The sequence below is a fragment of the Vidua macroura genome, chromosome 10 (genome assembly GCF_024509145.1).
Source record: "Vidua macroura isolate BioBank_ID:100142 chromosome 10, ASM2450914v1, whole genome shotgun sequence".
Taxonomy (NCBI): domain Eukaryota; kingdom Metazoa; phylum Chordata; class Aves; order Passeriformes; family Viduidae; genus Vidua; species Vidua macroura.
Genome location: NC_071580.1, coordinates 9,313,210 through 9,331,049, shown reverse-complemented (window position 1 = coordinate 9,331,049; position 17,840 = coordinate 9,313,210). Strand labels below are relative to the sequence as shown.

At 42.2% G+C, this 17,840-nt stretch overlaps 1 protein-coding gene across 1 annotated transcript in view; it reads left to right on the top strand.

Moving 5' to 3' along the window:
• DIS3L2 (DIS3 like 3'-5' exoribonuclease 2) overlaps positions 1-17,840 on the top strand; it is a 182,350-nt gene that overhangs the window by 86,704 nt on the left and 77,806 nt on the right. Inside the window, exon 11 of the mRNA XM_053985837.1 lies at positions 7,156-7,235. Within this exon, the coding sequence (XP_053841812.1) occupies positions 7,156-7,235 (80 nt within the window). The remainder of the gene's footprint in view (positions 1-7,155; positions 7,236-17,840) is intronic.

The window sequence follows — 17,840 nt, the reverse complement described above, 5'->3', positions numbered from 1 at the left end:
TTCCTTTTAAGAAGCTGTCTTGGAAGCAGCCACTCTTGGGTTTTAACTAAAATCTGCCAGCATCAAGTGTGGCAAATGTGGTAGACACTACAAGTAACAAATGTCTATAGGAGTGAGATGTTGAAGTCTCAAATGCTCAGGCAGTGATTGGTCTGAAATTTCTCTTGGAGAAAGGGTACTTCATCCCGATTTGAGTGATGAATATTGGCAGATTAATCCTTTGCTTATTGGCACTTTGTAACAAACCTGCGCCGACACTGTGGTCGAGCTGGGTTTACTTGTGATTGAAGAACGAGATTGATTTCTGTGGTTGCCATAACAAGGGAATTGTTGTGTGAAAAAATGTTAGTAGCATTCACTGGAGTGAGTTGACAGCTCTAGGATGCCTGTTCTCAAATTAAAACAACTGTTTCCAGCTCTGAGAAATGGTGTCTGCTTAGCTTTTGCAAGATGGTGCTCAGCAGGGTCTTAGAAATGGCCTGAAGAGCTTTAAGATTCTAAAAGTGCCTTTGATATGCTTAATTTCAAAATGCCAGCTTTGAGCTGGAGTTAATAAGGGTAAACCAGGAGGCTGAGCTTTCACTCCCACCAGGCTATTGTATGTATTCACAAAGTGGAGAGAACAGGACAATCTAAGGAGTCCCTAGAAGAATGTAAATGCACTGCAAGTGTCTAGACATGCAGTCACTCGTACTGTAAATGTCTTAGCACTGACATACTCAAGTTTAAAGAAGGCTTGCCCTGCCGAAACTTTAATAAGCAATGGTCATTCCTGTCTCACCTCCAGCTGAAGCAGCCTGGACTTTGGAAATGGGCTGATGCTTCTGCAAAAGATTCAGCTTGGTGCTTTAAGAGCCTTTGGATGACTGGAGGGACTGTGGGCCAACTGAGCCTGGGGCAGGGCAGGGTATCAGCGTGTAGCCAGTGAGCTGGTTGAATGCTGGAATTCACAGACAGCAGGTTTCAGCCACCTTCAGGCTTCTGGTGTGTTCTTTGTTCTCTTTTGTAGTTGTTTTGGATGTGTTGGTCTTTGTAAATGTCTAGTGAACATCACAGGAGACTGCCTTGGTCTGAAAGTTGCCCATGGGAGGGGAGTCAGAATGGTGGGAGATAAATAAGGTAATTAAGTTCAGGTGCCTTAATTCTATCAGCTTCCTAATACAGGGAAGTGGAGAGGGAGGTGCTGATCTCTTCTCCCTGGTGATAGGACATGTGGGAATGGTTCAAAGCTGCACCAGGGGAAGTTTAGACTGGGTATTAGGAAGCCCTTTTTTATCAAGGTGGTGGTAACAGGTCTCCTAGAGAGGTGATCAATGCCCCAACCCTGTCAGTGTTTAAGAGGCATCTGGACAAAGCCCTTAACTACAACATGCTTTAATTTGGTCAGCCCTAAATTGGTCAGGCAGTTGGACCAGATGATTGTTGTTGGTCCCTTCCAACTGAAACAGTTCTATTCTGTTCCACTTCATTTCCTTCTATTCCAGCCCCTTGTTCCTGTTGGAAGACTTCCAGAGATTCCCTGCTCAGCACCTTCCTTAGGTGCTTTGATTTTCTTGCAAAGAACCTCTCTTTTTCTCTCATGAGACTTGGCAGTCTAAACTCTGCTCACAGTTGCATTCCTGAGCAGTCCAAGTTCAGACAAATGCCAAAGCTGGGGCTTCAGCCCGAGTGTCTTGAGATGGTGGTGGCTGCTGCCAGGACAAGGAGGAGTGGTGATCTGTCACACAGGAGCATGGACATGGTTTGGCTGCCAGCTGACTTGTGCTTGTGTTGCCTGGGGTGAAATTCCTCCATCCTCTGCTTTGCCTGGTTCCTGAATAGCTGGGTCATACTTTGCTTCTTTAGGGCTCTGCCTGCCATGAGGGGTTACACCAGCTGATAAGGACAATGTCTTGCTTCATGAAGGGTTTTCTGATGCTCTGGTGGGTACATGCAGTTCTCTGGACTGGTATTTCATGTTGTTGGCATTTATTAGTGGTGAAAATCTGGGCTCCATGTCTCCACTGGTGAGTTGTCTCGTCTATGTTCTGCTGCTTGGGAAGATCATTGAGTTATACAGAAGGATCTGTCTACTGTGTACGAAACTGGCACTTTTCTCCAAGCAGCAAGAAAATTGCACTGTTAACACTCAAGTTTTGCCCAGCTGGGTGGTCATGCCAGAAACCTTGCCTCTAAAACAGCCTGAGCCCATGGCTTACCATTGCAGTGCTTCATCCTCGTAGCCTCTCTCTTGAGCAAAGAGTGAGCCCTGACCACTGGAATTTGTAATCTCCTGATGTCGTCGGTGTTTGTATTTTATGGTCAAACTAAGTGATATGTTTAATTCTGAACAGTTTAACTGTCAAAAATGAATATATTGTACCAATCTTTGAGGCACCAACTGTGCAGTGTTTTCTCTGCTGATTCCTGTGAATACCTTAGCACAGATGTATACATAGATGTATGTATTTGCACAAAGTAAAACAAACTGCTGTTCCAGTCCTGTGATCTGTGAACATTTTAATTACCATGACGGTAATTCCATCTCACCAACAAACTACTTATCTTACCTCTACTGCTGCACTAGCCATTTATTTTAGGTCCTTTTAAAGGTAAAAAGACTAACTGCTCTGCAGACATGCTTGTCTGCTTTAATTAGTCTTCCTGAAGCTGCGCAAAGAGCACTGCACTTAATTAGCTTTCTTCAAATTAGGATTGATATACCAGCCTGTATAGGTTGACACTGTTGTTACTGGGCAATAAACTAAGTGCTCTATTCTGTATTTTTTTCCCCAGGTGGTTGATTTGCAAGATGCCAGACAGATCCAGCTTTAGCAGGATCTTTAGGCCCTTGTCACTACCATGGGGTTAGGGGTGGCTTGGCCACTGCTGCTGGGGCCTGGCAGGGTCTGGGCAGTCTGGGTGGCTCCTGCTTTCCTGACTCTTGCTTGCAGGTCCACCATGGTCAGTTGTGAGTAGTTCCCCTCATCCTCCCAAAGTCTTGCAGGCATTGCCTTGCTCTGGTGCTTGAAACCTCTGAAACAAGGAGAAGGGAGGAAAGGAGTTCCTCCATTGGCAGAAACTCCATGCCAGAGCAAGTTCACCTCTGCAAACCTGCATTAGACATCTGTTTTTCTTGAAGATGGTCCTGTAAAAAGTGGAAGTTTTCACAATGAAATGATTTTTTTTTGACCAGTGCTGAGGGGTTCTCAAAGGCACGTATGTATCTCCAGTCCTTTCCAGCATGAGGACCAGAAAATCTCTTAACTCTGTGTGTCTCTATCTTAAAAGAGACATCTATCTTATATTAAACCATTTTCTTTTAACCAAGTTGTGTGTATGTTGGAACAAGTGGACTTAGATCATCTCATTACTTTTATAAGTATGTTTTGACAACGAAAAAAACAGATTTTTATTAGGTGTGATGACAATGAGAGATGCTTCCTTTGAGGCCCTGAAAGAAGGGAGAGAGGGGGATGACCAAACTTCTTAACCCACAAGGTCACCTTGATGGCCCTCCAGAGGCTGGAGATACTGCCAGTTTGTATATGCCTGTAGTCAGTGCAAATATGTGTGCCTGTAGCTGTGGATTTAAGTAACATCTTCCTCAGCAGGTGCATGAAAGATTCTGTCCCTTGTGGTTTAATGAAACAACTCTCTGCAGGCTGGTCTTGTTACTGGTTACAGTGAGAAATGTGGTCTGATCTCTCTGAGATCACTCGTGCCACAGCCTTTGGGGTATTGCACAGGCAGACAGTACGGTCAGGGCAGGAATTTGGTCAGCCCCTTCCCCTTCACAGGCCATACTTGCCACATAGCTGAGAGCAGTGTTGTTTCTTCATCCAGGTGGTTTTTCCAGCTGCCTCCAGGGTCCTCCTGGAGGTGTGTGCAGGAGTGGCTGGTGTAGGTGCCAAGGGAGGGGACAATTTGCAGAGCAGCAGGCAGGCTATGCTGCCCACACCCAGCCTTTCCTACCCTTGCTTCCACTGCATTCCCTGATTCTCCAGGATGAGAGACAGCTCTCTGCAGCATCCTGGAGATAAAAGTGATACCACTGGGCCTGGAGGAAGAGCAGGAGGAGATAGCTGAGAACGTGAAGGAGTATGTGTACAGGGTGCTGCCCTCAGGCTAAGAGCTGCAGTCCCATCATTCCATGAATCCCACGTGCCAGCCCTTGTTCCTGTGGTCATCTGAAACTTCTTCAGTAATAGAAACTGAAAACCAGAAATATAATTAATCACACTTTATAATGTTGTTACTGGTGAGCCGAAATTCACTCAGAAAATTTCATCTAGGTGTAGGCCTGTGTGCCAGGATTATCCTACTGATGTGGACTTGGAGGTCTGCTTTGAGGTTGGCTTCTCTTGTCCCATTGACTACCTGGCCACTGGCTCTGCAACACTTCTGCAGTATCCTTATGCCAAGGAGTATCATGCCTTGTTTTACTTGCTCAGTCACTTTCTTACCTCACCTTGCAGTCTGTGCCCAGAATAAACAGCTGTGACAAGCTACAAGTCCAAGTCCTTTGAATAGTTCTAAAGGAGAAACAGATCTGAGCCTGGTGGTTAAACATATCTGAGCTGGTGAGAAATGCTAGATCAGAATTTGGACCTCACTTCAGCTTTGCATCTGTGAGTTCATGGATCTCAGACAGCTGTGAGCTGTGCCTGTGCCTGCCATTCCTGTGCTGAGAGACAGCTCAGTGCCAGCCAGCATGTTCCCAAGGGCAGCTGAGCACAAAGACTTACAGGTTTGGACTCTCTGAACTGGGACCACCATTGGCCTCTGCAGTAGACTTGACTGGCCAAATACATCTCAGCAAAACAGCCCATTGCTACCATTGTATAAATGTGGCAAAATATTTGGCACCCCCTGTTTTTCTGCTCACTTCTATTTAGGGCAGGCTGCAAATATGCACTTTGTTGAAACCAATCTGCTAATTTTTTAACTGCCTGGAGCTACAATGGGTGGCAGATGCTTGTGGTAGCAGGCCCTGAACATCTGGGATAAGCTCTGTATTCCCTTGACACAGGAACCTACATTCTCTTTGAAGCAGGTCTTAACTTTTTTTCTTGCTCACTTGCTAGATGAAGCAAGCCATTTGTGTCCATTCAGTTGACTCTTTTAAATGAAGTAAGGGGAGGGCACTTTATACCCTGTGCATTAATGGGACCTGGTATAAATACATGCAGGCTGGCACATGTGTGTGTCCCCATACTGTTTGTAGTATAGGAGTGTCTATCTGCATATGCACAGCTCCCTACAGAGAGTCACCTGGTGCCTTGGAGTGGTGGTATCCTGAAATTCCGTCCTTATGTGGAATTTTAAGGAATACACATTTATGGAATTAAGGTTGTTTGTAAACCTTTAAAAATTGGTTGATTTCTAGTGTTGGCACCAACAGATGAAAGTCCCGGTGCAGTTAAAAGATTTTATATCTTTCAGTGTCACAGTCTCTTAATTTGTTTAGATGCATGCAAAGGATCAGAAACTAATGTGCATCTGGGGATTAAGGCAGCTTTGCTATCCAATGTGAAAGCCAGCATATTCCAAAAGATTTTCAAAGTCTCAGAAGGCAGTGAAGTGCTTTACTGATTTTTATGTCTTTGAAAATCTCTGTTTAGTGTGCCTGGTGGAATTACATAGATAGATACTGCCAGCTGTCTGACACCAGCAAATCCCACCCAGAACATTTCAGCGTGGAAGTGGTAGGTCTGCAAAGCTGGGGATACTGCTCTCACTGAGATAGCACCCATACAAAAAGACTTTCTAATTTCACATACACTTGCTCCTTTAAGAATTTGCTGTAATTTTCTCCTCCCATCTCTCCTATCCCAGGAGTAATACCAGTGGTTATGCTGTAAGAAAAATAGTGTGTGTTTGCATTACACATCTCTAGAAGGGAGTTGCCATCATGATATAAGTCTTTCTGTGGCAAAAAGAAAAGAAGAAAAGCAGTGGTCTGATCTCTTCCATGGCAGCCTCAGCCTATACCATTGTGCTTGGGGATCTTTTAACTAGGGAGGGGCTGAGCTTACTCTAAAAGTTAAGATAAAAGCAAAATAAGCCAGCAGACCCATTACTGTACTGACCTCATTGCTCTTCAGCTCTGGTCTCACATTCCTCACAGTGCTTTGGAGAACTCTGCTGTAGTCCAGAGGTCTGGGTAAGAAGTTGCTGTAGGACAGCCTGGGATGAAGAGAGGCCCCTGAAGCAGGAGTTCAGGAAGTTTTATTTGCTGAATGTTTCAGGTGTTTTGTCTCACTGGTGCCAGGCTCTGCTCTATTAAACGTGATGGTTCCTGAGTCAGATGCTTTATTTGTCCCATCTGTATGGCCATAGACCATATCTGTGATCCTACTTGGTGTGTTCCCAGTGTTCCTGCCACCCACTGCTACAGGACATACATATGTGAGCCTTCCAGGGCAGGGCTGCAAGTTCCAGGTGCCACCTGGTACAGCACATGCAAAAGGATGTTCAGCTTTTCCTGAGCACCAAGTTGATTTGTAGGATCTAATGAGCTGATTTGGAGCTTGCCCTTCCTATAACTTTCACATTTTTTCCTACTGAACCTGCTTTTCCCTTTGGTCCGTAATTGGCAGTGTAGGTTTTGTAAAGTCCTGCATCTCCTGGGTGTCTTTTCTGGGACTAAAACTCTCACTCAGTTTTGTCACATTCAGCTCAGTTTGTATGTATTTCAGTGCCTCTGCTCTGTGCTAGCTGTGCTCATGGAGTGTCAGATAGTGTGACATCTACTCTTTGGCATGGGCATTGAGGGTTATTTGTGTTCCATTTATCTTAGCAATTAGGAACAATCTATTTTTACTCTAGCTGCAAGGCATCTAGACTTTTTCCTGCTTGTTTCTTTGGAGTGAACTTGATGGGCTGAATTGTTTAGTTTTTGTGAGGGAATATCTGTAATGAAATAAAAGCTACTAAGACCAAGCAGTTAAACCAGAAAGAAAAATGAAAAAATGCCCAAGAAGATTCACTTGTCTAAACTGTTTTTTAAAAAATAGATTAGATTTAGAATTCAGATTAGATTGGAAGATGTTTCAGCAGAGTCTTCTGAAAACATGGTTGTTGTTGTCTGGATGTCTCTGATGGGCTCTGTGTTTTGATACCTTCTTCATGACTGGGAGATAAATTTTTCTTTTCTTTTTTTCCTTTGGATAGGAAAGAATGCATTTTCACCATCGACCCATCAACTGCCAGAGATCTTGATGATGCTTTGTCCTGTAAACAACTCCCTGACGGTATGAGATATATTTTACAAAATATTCTAGTGTTTGTATTCAGCTGTTGACACACTTGTATCTATAATTTGTCCTGAAGTATTCTTTGCTAAATATAAGTAGAGTAATAAACTAGTTCTTCTGTTGTTTTAAATGCTTGTTTTTAGAAATCTTGGAGCAGACGTCTTCAAACTGCACTCAGACTTGGTTTTAGAAAATTCAGAGCCACAGTGTTTTGCATAATCAGAGCTGTAATTTGATTTGAGCAGATCTCAGCTGTCTCCTGTCATTATGGAGTTACAGCTGAATAGCTAATACACCACTACTGCAGGCTAAAGTCGAGTGGAACTTTGACCTTGTGTACACAGTCCATGGGTAAAGGAATCCAGTCTTTTGAAGGTCACTGGCTGAATTATTTTTTGGTGTTTATGGGATGCTGGGAATTGTCAGATGAGCACAGTGTGCCTTATAAGTTGTGTTTTTCTTCTCATTGCCTTTTGAGCTTTCTCTTCTGCCTTATTTGTACTTTTACTATGCCGTAAGCCAACAGAACAGAAAGTAAAGCTCCAGAAGCCAAATCTTGATGATTATGACCAAAGGAACTTTTCTCTTGTAAGCTTACTTTGCCATCCAAGCTCGGCTCATTTAGTTTGATAAGATCCAGTAACAGGCTTGGTTAGAAATATTCCATGATTATATTAGCCTATCCACCCCTAATAATGAAGATAAAGGTTGGGATTTTTTTTTTTGGTATGGGTTTAGTTTTTCTTGCTCTTGCATATCATCACAATATGATAACATCCAAGACATAATTTCCATTTTTTAAAGTTGATTTCATACTGTGCAATGTGGCCAATGAATTGTAATGTCATTTAGACCCAAGTACAGAGTACTATAACAGTGCTATAAAATGGATAAAAAAAGCAGAGGTGAAAGACAATTTGAAGCCAATAAAATTAATTGTACTCTGCAATAGCAGTTTTGAGGTTTTTTCAAGGAAAAAATTCCATTCTGTTTCACAGAAAATTGAAAGAGTCTTCTTGAGGGATCCTAAGCTGAGCTCTGTTCTCCCTCTTTCCACTTTGTCATCTGAATCACTGGAGGTTTATGACAGTGTTGTGATTCCACAGGTCCTCAGACCTAAAGTGTTGAAACTCTGACTTGTGACCATTTACTGTTCACATCAGTGTGGGTTTTAGATGCTGCAGGAACCACTCAGTGAGCTGGTTTGTGGTGCTTACATCTGCACTGTTCTCTTACCCATAAGCCATTTGGAGAAAGTGTTCAAAGAAAGTATCAGTGTGAATAAGAATTCTTCAGAATTCTTTCTGCCAGAAAGCCTAAAAAGCCATGGCAGCCCTGTCACTCCCACTTGGGGCTTGTGGATATATGTAGTGATGAGGGATGTGGCCACACTCCTTAATTTGCATCCTGATGGGGAATTTAGAAATAGTTCATTCCATCAACCTGTTCCTGGCTGGGACTGGGCTCTGTCTAGCTGGGGACATGCTCCTCTTCAGTTTCTGGCACAGGGGACTTCAGCCCACAGACTTGCAGCTGGCAGGAGACACCCAGATCTATCTCCTATCACAAATTCCTGGGATATTTTCTTGTGTGCAAATTGAATCTCTCTGGACTTGTTACTTTTTTTGTCCTGGTGTGAATTGAGCATCTTGCTCAGTGATTTTCAGTCTGTGGTCCACTGGCCCCTGTGGCACTACGTAGGGTATTATTGTTTTAAGCCCATGAAATGTGGCTGGAGAAAGCAGGGGTCATAAGTCCATCAGCACATGTGAAATTTTCTAAGGTATCTGTACTTTGACTTAAAATTTGTTCAGGAATTTCTAGACTTAGACATGTCCAAAAACAGTGCTGGGAGTCCTTTGGGGTCACTTCTTTGTGTTCACTTCCTTGCAAAGCTGTGGCTGTTTGCAGCTCTTCGGTGTTTAGGAGAGCCCCTGTGGGAACCTCAATCTTTTGCTTGTAGAGCCTTTTGACATGTTTTGGAGGTACCCTGTGAACTTTTTGGCTCTAAAAGTTGCTGTGATGGCTGCAATTATTATGACAAAGTGTTGTTTTAAAAGTTAAGAGCGTGTCCAGGTCTGGCAAGGCTGAATCTCTCATGAGGGCAAAGTTGTGTTAAGAGTTAACACAGCTTTTATTCCAAATGTAAACGTGGTTACAAGAAATTATTATTTTTTCCATCCCTTTTGCCCATATGCAAAACACTTTAAAAAACCTCACCAAAAAATCCCAACATGAGCAAACCACATATCTTGGCATCCTCATGATGTCAGGAGATCTCCAAAAATCAGCAGAGAATGCAGAACCTAATTCAGAATTCTCTGTTGGTGTATAGCACACTGCATTTCTACAAAAAAACCCACATTAATTGCCCACACTTCCATATCAGACAGCTAAATCAGGGCATTTCAGAAGATTTTTGAGAATTAAATTGTCTTCGAGCATTCATTGCTAATTTATTCAGAACTGTGACAGTTTCTTTGCTTTGAAGGATCTTAGGCAACAGGCAGAGAGATAAGCTACTGTCTTTGCACCTTTGTGGAGTTTCCAGCCTCCTCTTATCAGATCTGGTCAATGGATGGAGGATTCACCTGTGCTGCATCCTCAGTAAAAGATGGAAAGGAATTTTTTTTGCTGAAGTAGTTCACAAATCTATCCTGAAGAACTACCCAGTAGCAGTGTCACTAGCAAAGGAAGCATGGGATGGCTGTGGGAAGAGCTGTATTTTTAATGGAGCTCGCAGTAGGATATTGCAGCAGTTGGAAACTTTTCCAGGGATATATGTTTTAAGTGGGCCAGTCTGGTTTTGAGAGGATTTTATATTGGAGTCTGTTTCTGATTAACGGCCGTGCTCCTCGTTATTGTTTAATGATAGCAGTAGGGAGGTGAGCTTGCTGTTCACATTTGTGAGTGTATATTTTAAAAGAGATCAGCTCCAATAAAGAAGGAAAATAGGGTTATTTATGTAACAGCTGCAGAAATATGAACAAACTGTACTCCATTTAGATGATTCAGCATAACCTTGGAGTAAAAGATGGCTCTGGCCTGCACCTAGTTTCTACAGCCTTTGTAGAGCTTTCAGGGTAGCTTGAGGTTTTAAACAAGTTCATTTCAGTCAATGCTCTTTTGTGATCCTTTCTGCACGTCTTCTAGCAAATTGCTGCAGCCAGGAAGGCACAGCAGAACCATTCTCAGGTCGTGTGGATGTTGCAGAAAACAACTGTACTATTTTCAAGCCTGAATGTTTTCCCCCAGGGTGCAGAGGTTTAAAGATTTATTCTGATCTCAGCATGGCAGGTGACCTGTGTGTCCCAGTGATGCCAGGCATGTTTCTCACACTTTCCAAACCTCTTCTGGGCATTCTCTGCCAGTGGTGCTTGTATTTCTGGTAATGTACACTACTGATGCAGTCATGTTTGAAGGCTGCTTACTGGTAGGAGTAGAAATGGAATTTGGTACATTTCAAGGCAGACAATTCCTTCTAGTGAAAGGTCAGGCCATGATGGGAAAAGATGCAGCAGAAATTATGGGGAAGTATTTCTGAAGGTTTGTCTTTTGCTGCTGATCTCAAAGCTAGTGCTTTGGGCTGTACTGACAGAGCTTCTGTACATCTTTTATTTGTATATTAATAACTAACATGGTTCTCACTTGTGTTTTTCTCTCATTCCTGTATTCTTACAGTCTTTTCCAAAATAATTTAAGTTCAAGTAATTTACATCTTTTTTAAGAGGAATTGTTGCACTGCAGAATAGAAATATATTCTACAGACTGTTTGCCCTGGTTTCCATATCCTTAGTGACACTGGTTGTCTGCATTTTGAAGTGAGGCCATAAATAGATGCAGTCATCAACTCTTCTCAGTGTTTGCCCCATGACCTAAACAAATGAGGCTTCTGCAGTGTGCAGCCCCTGTTTTTTCTGTTTCCCTTAAATCCATTCAGTCTGTTGGTGAATTTTAATCAAATGGACCTAAGAGAATGGGATAAAAACATCAAACACATTATATTTCTGTAAGTGTCATAATGGGGTATAAACAAAGAAGGGAACTTTTCTTTGTGACTCAAATCTGGGAAGGGTGCAGTACGACCTTTCTGCTTAGCACAAAGCTCCTTGTGAGCTGTACTTTTTGGGAACAGGTCTGCAGAGACTGAGACCTAGATCTCTGTTCAAGATGCCTATTTCACACATTTTAGTAAAGTCAACTAATGTTCTGCTAAATGTTGATACAATTCTCCCTTGTCCACTGTAGGCCTCCAGGCTCTGGGGCTGCTTTTCTTAGACCTGGACAGCTTAATAGACATATCCTGGTGTGTGAGCTCCAGAATCTTGCACTTGAAAAGCACCTGTAGAGCCATGGTAGCCCCAAGACATCCTCTACCATCTCAGGAGACCACCTGGTCTTCCTCTCCTTTGACCTGCATTCTTTCCTGGTGTAGTTTGCAAACACTTAGGATGTTTTAATTTTGCAAAGTTCTGTGCACTTATATTTGATTTTTAAGATGTAAATAGTCCTTCTTCTATTCAGCTTTGTCTCCCTGGCCACTTAAGCACTGCAGGGTGAAATTTGCTCTAGCAAAATGTGGTACAGGACCCTTCAGCAAATCCCTTTGGTCCCTGCAGGACAGAGTATCAGGAGAATTTGTAAATTGAGTAAATATTTTTGTAAGTTTGTAAATCTTTGCTTAAGATAAACACTGAAGAACAAACTAATGTTGGATCAAAAGTTACTTTTGAAATTAGTATGGACTTATTTAGAAAATAATTTATAAAATTACTATGCTTCCTTCTTTGTAAGCTATTTAAGCTGAACAGACACCAGACCTGCAGAGAAAATGACAGAAACACATTGACATATGATTCAAATGTCAAATGATCATAAACTGCAATTTGCTTAGATTTACTGCAGGAGTCAAATCTGGGTAAAATAAGATCTATCAGGAGTGGGATTGCATGTAACATTTGGTCAAATTTTACTTTAGTATCAGACATGATTAGTTTGTCTCTCCTGTTACCTGCTGGTTAATCTGGGGATGTTTTGTTGTGTCACTAGAAGAGTGAAAAAGACATATTGCAGTGATTAGAAAGAGGTACATATTCTTTCTTCCTATTGAGGGCTTGTGGTTGCAGATTTATTGAAATATGCAGAATGCTCTCAGATCTCTGCCAAATCCAGATCCCTGCTGTGCCCCACAGTAGGCTCCTGTGGAATGCTGGGAGCTGCAGCGTGTGCAGTATATTTTGTCTCTTCTTTTGGGGTAACATGGGGTTGTGTGCAGAAACACACATCACTTCCAATTTCCAAGTGCAGGGTTGAATGGAATCAGAGGGTTGAAGTGAGTCAGCTTTTCTCCACCAAACATTTCTCTTGAAATTGGTGGGACAACTTGATGATGTGGGGCTCCCCTCAGTTCCCCTGGGAATAGGGCAGGTTGCTCCAAACTGCTGGTGGCTGAAAGAGAAATAGACTGAGCCAAATCCCCAGACAAGTGCATTAAACTGGGTGTTAAGGTACTGGGGTGATTAAGGAAGCTTGGATTCAGTTAGAGCATTGATTGCTAGAACATAATTTGTTAAAATGTTTTTTTTTGCATATGTTTGAAAGCTGCTTATGAGAAGGTTGATTAAAAGCTTGATTAAGCAAAATTGGAGCAGGGTTTGTGATTAGTAATCCATATATAAATATTTTATAAATATTTCATCCTTATCCCAGAAGTTGTTTTGGTTTTTTTATGGTATGCAAAGAAAGCTGTGTCACAAAGAGACATGGGATTAAAAAAAAATAAAAGATACATTGTGTGAGAAGGACTAAGGTAACAAAGACTGTGGCTGCAGAACATGCAAACAGATGTGCAAATACCAGTAGAATTACTCATAAAAGTGAGTTTACTTTTCTGCAGGGAAGAGAGATGCTCTGGGTAAAGTCGCCTTCCGGAACATTTCAGTACATGAATTCAGGACCTGGGACAATTCCCCAAAGATTTATCGGCACAGGATTTTGTGTCCTGGTGGATCTCACTGGTATTTGTGGATACAAACTTAAAGAAAGAGAGTGTCTGATTGTGTATTGAAAAAAAAAAAAAACAACAAACAAATACCTTTAAGTAGACAGATAATGTAAAGAAGATCCAGAAATTCTTGTGCAAACAGATCTAGGATTTCTATTCATGAAAAAGAACCCCAAGGACCAGGAGAGTCTTTGGAGAAGAACTACAAATGATAGGAGATGACCGGACAGAGAGAAAGCAGGACTTTTCAGTGAATGTAGCAAATAAAAGTCAGAAGATATGTGAGGCAGATAAACTTTAGAAGGGTACAAATAGCTGGCAGTACATTCCCACATGGTTATCTTCAGTCACATGTTCTGTTACATGTGGGCAGCATAGGAGTTACTGCTGTATATTGTCTTTATTATCAACTTTATGAAATGGCAGGATCCCTCAGAATCACTGGGTTATTGTTTTAACTTGTTATGTATTGTAATGCAGGGTTTTAGAACCCAGATGAACAGGAGAAACACCTTACACTGTAATTCATTACAGTATTTCTTGACAGTCGACTCTTATGTTAGATATGCAGAAAGAATGAAACCAAGTGCAGATGAAAATGTTTTGTAAACTTTCCAAAAATAAACAAAACAGTTGGATGGCTAAAATTGAAGTCTCATTGACTTCCTTCTATTTCCAAAGAAGTTGAAGAAATGTCAAGGCTGTTCTGTGGAAGTACATTGTATGTGTTTGGCCTAGCACTACATCCCAAGGTCTCTTTGAATGCCTGGAATGCTCACTCAGCCTTGGGTTACTGAGTACAATAGAGATAGCACAAAAGGGACTGACCTAGCAGTGGAGAGAGGCTGGTCCCTCCCCAGCCTAAACCTTCATTTCAGGAACAGGATGATATTCTACACCCAAAAATACATCTCGAAAGCTGCTGGGTGTCACTTCCCATCTCTTTAAATTCAAAGACTGCTGATTTCCTGATAAAGCCTCTTGAATCAGTCTTGGAATACAAACAATTGATGACATGAATACCAGAAATTGTCCTTTTACCTTCACCATGTTGGCTGCAAACCTCACTGCTAAGAGGCTGCTGAGAGAGCTCAGGGCAGTCTGCCTTGGTAACTCTTCCCCACCAGCAGAGATTGCTTTCTGAGCCAGGAATCTGAGTCACAGCAGCACAGCCATTGCCTCTGTGTCCTGCTTGACATCTTCTCTTGATGAAGGGTAGAAGATCCATCCGCCAAGTGTTGAATTTGAGTCTGCGTGACAGAGGTTCATACTGGGTCTAAGTTGTAAGTAGTCACCTCGAGATGTCACCTCCCAGATATGACAGTATTAGTAATGGCATTCTGTGGATAAATCTGATGTGTTTGGGGTTTGTAGCTTCTCTTAAGTTGCTCATTTACGTGAGTCTTGCAAAGAAATCGATACAGTTTGCAATAGCTCCCAGTGGAACTTTCTGTTTCGGTACCTCACAAGATCTGCTAAGCACTCATGCAGGCATAGAGGAAACCAGCTCTGCTGTGAACCTCTGCAGTGTAAACAGGTACCAGCACAGGAATGGGGACAAAACTGCATGGGCAGAAGGTGGGACACAGGCATTGCTGGAACCACTGTGTCTGGTCTCAGTCTTCCAATGGACACCTTTAATACATCAAAGGAATGTCATATTCCCTTTGTTTTCCATTATGATACTGTCTGTCCCCAATTGTTCTGTGCTCTTTCCTGATTTTTACTATTGCAATATTTGTGCCCCGCTTGTATCTGTATTTTTCTGCTTGTATCTTGCTCAGCAGTATGAAAAAAATCCTTATTTGGTGTGCTTATTCTGTTGGATATCATTGCCTGTGTCCTTCAGTCTGAAATTAAATGCTTTATCTTGTACATGCTGTGTGAATTCTGTCCTGAGTATTCAGTGTTTTTCCCTCAGGAGAATTCCTTCCTCGTGTAAGTATCCATCTTAATGGTGCAGTAGTAGTGCTTGCACAGAAGGGCTCTTTCATTCTTCTCCAGAGTTCTTGCATCAGGTTTTAGGGTAGTTTTCAGGACAGGTGTAGGTATTGGGTGCCTTCTGGGTGACAGCATCATCTGTCACGAAGTGATGAAGAGCTGGTGTGGGTTTGCTCAGGACAGGAAGCTCATTGTGTTACTCTGCCTCAGTGATCTGATGTCATCTGTGAGGTCTGGAGACCTGGTTGGTGCCAGCATAGTTATCTCCAGCTCATGGGAGTTTGGAAGCTGGGAGAACACCACCAGCACAAAGATCTGCCCTGTGTTCCCATGGGAGGATTGACCTTCCTGCTCTCCTGAGAGCCTGAGAGAGCCTCATGCTGACCAAGAGCCATCTCTGAGCATTCCCTTCAGATCTGGGGGGGTCACCTTTCCTTCAGTGACTTGTGCTGGTTTGTGTGCAAAACTCAGGGCTCTGTAGTGCACAGTGCATGAAATGCCACCCTATGAAGGTGTCCTGGCTTTGTTTTGAGGTATAAAAGGTGGCTTTAAAATTATATAAAGTGATTTTAGGATATTGCCGAATTTATTAGCTGCTGCAGACGAAAATTTTATGCAATTCACATGAAAGACCTGCTTTCAGAAATTAATTTAGTAATAGATATAGTCTCCTCATAATTCTGAAGCTATTTTAAGGATTGCTGATGGCTCATGGAGAACTCTAGAAAATATTTCTGCTTTTCATCTTCACTTGTCCTTTGCTGCTCTTAATGAACAGATGAGTTTTGTTTTGGACCTCACCTAGAGCCAGGCACAAATTGGTTTGTACAATTGTAGTTGTCTCTGCAATATTCAGTTGATGCAAGGGACAAAATGCCCGAAGGTCAGAGTCAAACAGTACTTTAAGAATCATGTTATTCTGGATTTTAGATTAATTGATGTCCAACATTGACCTTTTAACTTAAAGAAGAAAGTAACAAATACCCTGTTGTGGTTTATTTTTGTGAAAAACTTGGAATATTTTTTGATTCTCTTAGAACTGCTAAAAGCATCACTTTGCAATGTCACCATTCCTGTCAGTAGTTTCTCAGATGCTTGTGAAAGTTGAGGAAGTGCCTAGACTTTCAGTATGGGGAGAGTTAACATATAAATACGTTTTTGGGGTTTTCCCTCCCTTCTCTTGTGATCTCATGCATTTCTCAGTTTGGAGTAACTGGGGCTGATCTCAGTTCTGCTCATTTTAGGGATTTGGTCCATCTCCCAGCTCCTGAGTTTGAGCAGTTAAATGAGAAAGGTCACAATGTTTATTGTCTTTACATCAGCCTGGCTCCTCAAGGAAAGGATGAAGATTGAAGGTTTTAATTATGATTTAAGGAGCAAAGCAAGCCCAGACCCAGCCAGCACCTCTGCAGCCTGATGCTGACACAGTGCATGTGCCACCTCCCACACGTTGCCCTGTGAATGTTAAGGGTCTGACCCTGGCCCCCTCTCCAGGTGCTACAGACCTCAAAAAGTTGACCAAGTATAGTTCAAAGAAGAGTTGAAATTTCTTGGAACCTTGGCCAGGCTGTTCCTGATGGTCTCTCTGTTACTGGTAGGTGAAGTGGGTTGTTTCTGTGGGACATTTTTAGGCAAACCAGTGACAGAGGGGTTTGATAGCATGCAGCATTTTTTTGATTGTTACCCTTTAGAGGTGTTTGTTGTTTGTTTGGGCAGACAGTTTTTCATTTTTGAAGTTGTTGCAGCATTTACTAGGTGGATGGAAATATTTGGATGGAAAAGTTGCTGTTCTGTGTCCTGGGGACTTGTCCTGCTCTCAAGATACAGGATTTGATCCTTTTGCCAGAGTCTTCTTGTGAGGTTATGTCAAGGAAGAGACCTTTAGAGAAGGGAAAAGCTATTACTTGCCCCCAAAAAGGGTGCAATTAGTTGCATTTCAGTTGGCTATAGGGCCATCATGTGATAATTTTAAAAATTTGGTTTCTTGGTAAACAAGTAAATGCATTTATGCTGAGTTGCACTGTGTCTTCAAAAAGCAAAATGGCCCTAGGCCACACAAGTAACATTTAAGCACTTTCCTTGTTATTTAAAAATAAGTAAAATACACTGTGTGGTTTTTTGAACAACAGCTTGGCTTCCTTTGGTGGAAAAGTAACCTCAGCTGAGAATTAAAGCTACCCACCTTTGCCTTCAGACTCCAGAGCAGACAAAAAACTTGCTCTTTCCATGGTTCGACTTTTATTTTTTATTAAACTCTTCTCCTCCACTTCTCTATCTTGCGCTTTCTTCGCTTCCCCACTTGCTCTTCTCTCCTAATCAGTCTTTCTTTCTTCTTTCTCTTTTCTTCTCTCTCTATCCCAAGATGGTCACTTCTATAACCCTTGAGCTGTATGTGTTCATACACATGCCAAAGAGAAGCAGAAATATTTGGGTCATGTTATTCATTTAAATGAGTGTGTTAAAGTCTGTGATGGCCCCTACCTGTTTCCAGCAGCTTCCCCAAGTCTTGGTGCCAATTTCTGCTTCAGTGCAACTTTCACTGTGTTTATGTCCACCCCTTTATGGTCTGCAGCCCCTCTGACTGTCCCCTCTGTAACTGTGACCCTCTGTGGCAGACACTGTGCTCCCCCTTGATAAAGACTCCTGATCTTCTGTAG